This window comes from Microtus ochrogaster, chromosome 10 (assembly GCF_000317375.1).
Source record: "Microtus ochrogaster isolate Prairie Vole_2 chromosome 10, MicOch1.0, whole genome shotgun sequence".
NCBI classification, from domain to species: Eukaryota; Metazoa; Chordata; class Mammalia; order Rodentia; family Cricetidae; genus Microtus; species Microtus ochrogaster.
In genome coordinates, this window is record NC_022016.1 from 43,510,184 (window position 1) to 43,513,467 (window position 3,284).

General features: G+C 57.1%; 1 protein-coding gene across 3 annotated transcripts in view; it reads left to right on the top strand.

The window, feature by feature from the left end:
- Window positions 1–1,040: 1,040 nt before the first annotated feature.
- Window positions 1,041–3,284, top strand: part of LOC102002750 (chloride channel protein ClC-Ka) — a 13,812-nt gene continuing 11,568 nt past the window's right edge. For 2 of the 3 annotated variants that reach the window (XM_005352902.2, XM_005352901.2), the window contains exons 1-3: window positions 1,041–1,140; window positions 1,727–1,855; window positions 2,484–2,612. In XM_005352902.2, the coding sequence (XP_005352959.1) occupies window positions 1,041–1,140; window positions 1,727–1,855; window positions 2,484–2,612 (358 nt within the window). The remainder of the gene's footprint in view (window positions 1,141–1,726; window positions 1,856–2,483; window positions 2,613–3,284) is intronic. The other variant, XM_026782249.1, reaches the window with a different exon arrangement.

The window sequence follows — 3,284 nt, forward strand, 5'->3', positions numbered from 1 at the left end:
TCTGCTGCCTCCCTCCGCTCTACTTTGCATCTCTCTGTCGAGCTCAGCTAAGAGACCAGACCCTGAAGCTCAGCTATAAGCAGAGGGGACCCTCCCTCACTGCTCTGTGCGTTCATCAGCTCCTACTCCCAGACCCGGACCTCAGGAACGTTCCAGGGCCCAGCAGCACAGATGGGTGCCCCCTGTCCTGCTCTCACATGTGGAAATACCCCCGAACCCCTTCCTCACCTCTCAGAAGCCATGTCCTTCGTGCTCTGTTGACCGGGGTAGTTCTGGTTGGCTTGTCTGGGACATTCTTTAGTGGTCATGGTAAACTTGAGCCTGGGATGGGGGGAGGGAGGGTGTTGATTGGCGGAATGCACACCTGTCCAGGTGCAGAGGCTCTCCAAACAAAGAGGCTGTGTTAGAGGAACGCCAGTCGGGACCTCTGCCTGGTGCACCGAAAGGTAAGGAGCTGAGGGTGCCGAGGAAGGCAGGGACTTGAACTTGGGTGGGACATGCCAGGATCAGGACAGGCGGGGAGGGTGCAGATAGGAGCAGGGACAGAAGCTCTTTCTGGGTCTGGGAGCTTCCTGCTTCCCCTAGAACTAAGCTGAGGGACACAGGGCATTGAGAGCGGGGTATGGAGCATTAGAACCATCCACGGGGACCAAATGACAAGGTCATCTCTGAGCAAAATGACTGCTCAGAACGTTCTAGAGCCCCTGGAGGATGGCAGCAGGGAGCCCCAGCAAGGGAGAGGTTTCTGAAAGGAAATAGACCAAGCCCCCATCCCAGCTCCTTCTGGGTACGGCTGGAGCTGAGAAGTCCCATTTCGCATATCCCAGCACACAGGCACCACCCAGAGAAGGCACACGGAGACCACTGAAGGCTCCTGAGAACTCCCCGCACCAGCAACCCACACCCACTCACCCACCCACCCACGAGCATAGGGCTCTGCCTTCAACTCGGAAGGTGGAGTACTGGGGAAACCTAGACGTGGGATGTGGGTAAATAGTGCCTGCCACCAAGCAGCTGTCCCCCCTGTTACCACAGAACCGATGGAGGAACTGGTGGGGCTGCGTGAAGGCTCCTCTGGGAAGCCGGTGACCCTGCAAGAGCTGTGGGGTCCATGTCCACACCTCCGCCGAGGCATCAGAAGTGAGAGCTCAGTCCTTCCCTGCCCCTCCTCCAAAAGTCCTCTTGGGACATCACTGACCCTCGATCCAAGATCACTCACTTCACTTCTGTCTGAATAGTAGAACCTTACCTTCCTCATTGTTAGGGGGCATAGAAAGTGAAAACCCCAAAAAGTGGCAGAGTTCAAGCCCAGGCGCTGATGCCCACAGCCAGAGAAGTCTGTCTTCTAGGTTTGGCTGACAGCCGGTGGCCAAGGGCATCCCTGGGGGCCTGAAGTGCAGGTGGCCCACAGCCCTGGGGACAACACTAGGTCCTTGATGCTCTTCATGGTTGCTTAGACCATGATGAGGTCTGGGTAAGAGTTTGGTGTCAGGCCCCTCACTTCCTTCTGCCACTTTGACCAACCTTCTGTCAGGCCCAAGTGAGCAGACAGATCAAAGCCACAGTGTCACTACCTTACTTTCTACACATCCTGCTGAGCCCCTTCCATGAGACAGAGCCCCTCCTCATCACCCCAGACTCTAGCTCCGGGTCCCTAGCTGGCTGTCCCTACCCAGAGCCTGAACAGCCCCCAGAGAAGGAGCTGTGACCCCAGTGTCCTGACCAGGGGCCCTGGAGTGGCTGAAGGAGCGGCTGTTCCGTGTGGGTGAGGACTGGTACTTCCTGATGGCCCTCGGGGTGCTCATGGCTCTGATCAGCTATGCCATGAACTTCGCTATCGGGCGTGTGGTCAGAGGTAAGGCCTCCCCGGCATGCCTGCCCGCTCTGGGCAATAGGAATCCTACATTACACTTGGGAAGCCAGCTGGGCAGCCAAGGGCAGTGGGTTGGGGCAGGGCTCTGGGTAGCCAGGCCTGGAGCTGGTGCTGGCTTCAGCTGTGTGACCCTGGCAAGGTTCCTTTCCATCTCTGGGCCTCAGTCATCTCAGCCACACAGTGTGCGGAAAGAATCTGAATGCCTCTAGGAGCCTTTACTTCTGGGCACAAACCCCATCTTTCTGCCCTTCCTCCATGCTGAGTGCTCAATGAGATAGCACTTCCCCTGGACACTCGGTTGCCATGGTGAGGCTCCATATTGTCTCACCAAGACCTCAGTGGCCTCCTTTGGCCTTTCAGGGACCCAGGGTTGGGGAGGGCACCATCGCTGACTACTGGACCAAAGGGAAACTGAGACTCAGTCAAGTTACTTAGCTTAATAAAGTCCCATAAGTAGGAAGCTGGAAAACTGAGATATAGACTTGGGGACCTGGTCACTCTCCTCTCACTGGGTGGCCGTGGGCCCTCTCTTGGTCTGTGAGTGGGCACAAGTGTCTGTCCCCAGGGCTGTAGAGGCTCTGGTGGCTCCCTGACTGCTGGGCATCTCCAGCACACAAGTGGCTGTACAGGGAAGTTGGGGACGGTCACCTGCTCCGGTATCTCTCCTGGACTGTATACCCTGTGGCCCTCCTGTCCTTCTCCTCCGGCTTCTCACAGAGCATCACGCCCTTCTCTGGAGGTGAGTCATGGTCACCCGGTCTCTGGCCAACCCGCCTTGTCCTGCAGGCCCCCTGGGTCCAAATCTTTTCACATCTGTGAGACATCTGAGAAGGGAGGACAGGGAACAGGGACATGTTTGTGCTGGGGAAGCAGACTTGAAAGAGGCAGGCCACTTATCCAAAGTCAGTAGGGGACCCGGCACATCAGCTGGCTTGGCTTGACTTCCCTTGGCCCCTTTGGGACAGAAACAAACATTGGTGGTGGGTCACCTATAGGAGCACAGTCTGTGATGTCAGGGCTGGGCTGATGGAAGCAGCCTGCTCTCAGGCTCTAGAGTGGCCTCCAACTGCAGCCTAGGGACCTCGCAGGTGTGACCGGTGATAGCTTGACCTTCCCTGGGTCCCCTCCCTGCTGCTGCAGACTTCAAGGTCCACTTAGACCCTCAGTTGTCTCTCTGGACAGCTGAAGTCACACATCCCACTCACAGGGTGTGTAAGGTCTGAGGATGGTGCCAGAGTGTGCTGTGTGCATTGGGGCGCTAAGTGTGGTCTGTGCTGGACCTGGAGGCAAATCTTGGGAAGCAGAAGCAAGAGAATGGCTGCCGGTTCCAGGCTATCCTGGGTCACACAGTGAGACCTTGTTGAAAGAGAGAGCTAGCCTTACCACCCAGAATCCACCTGACACCTCTGAT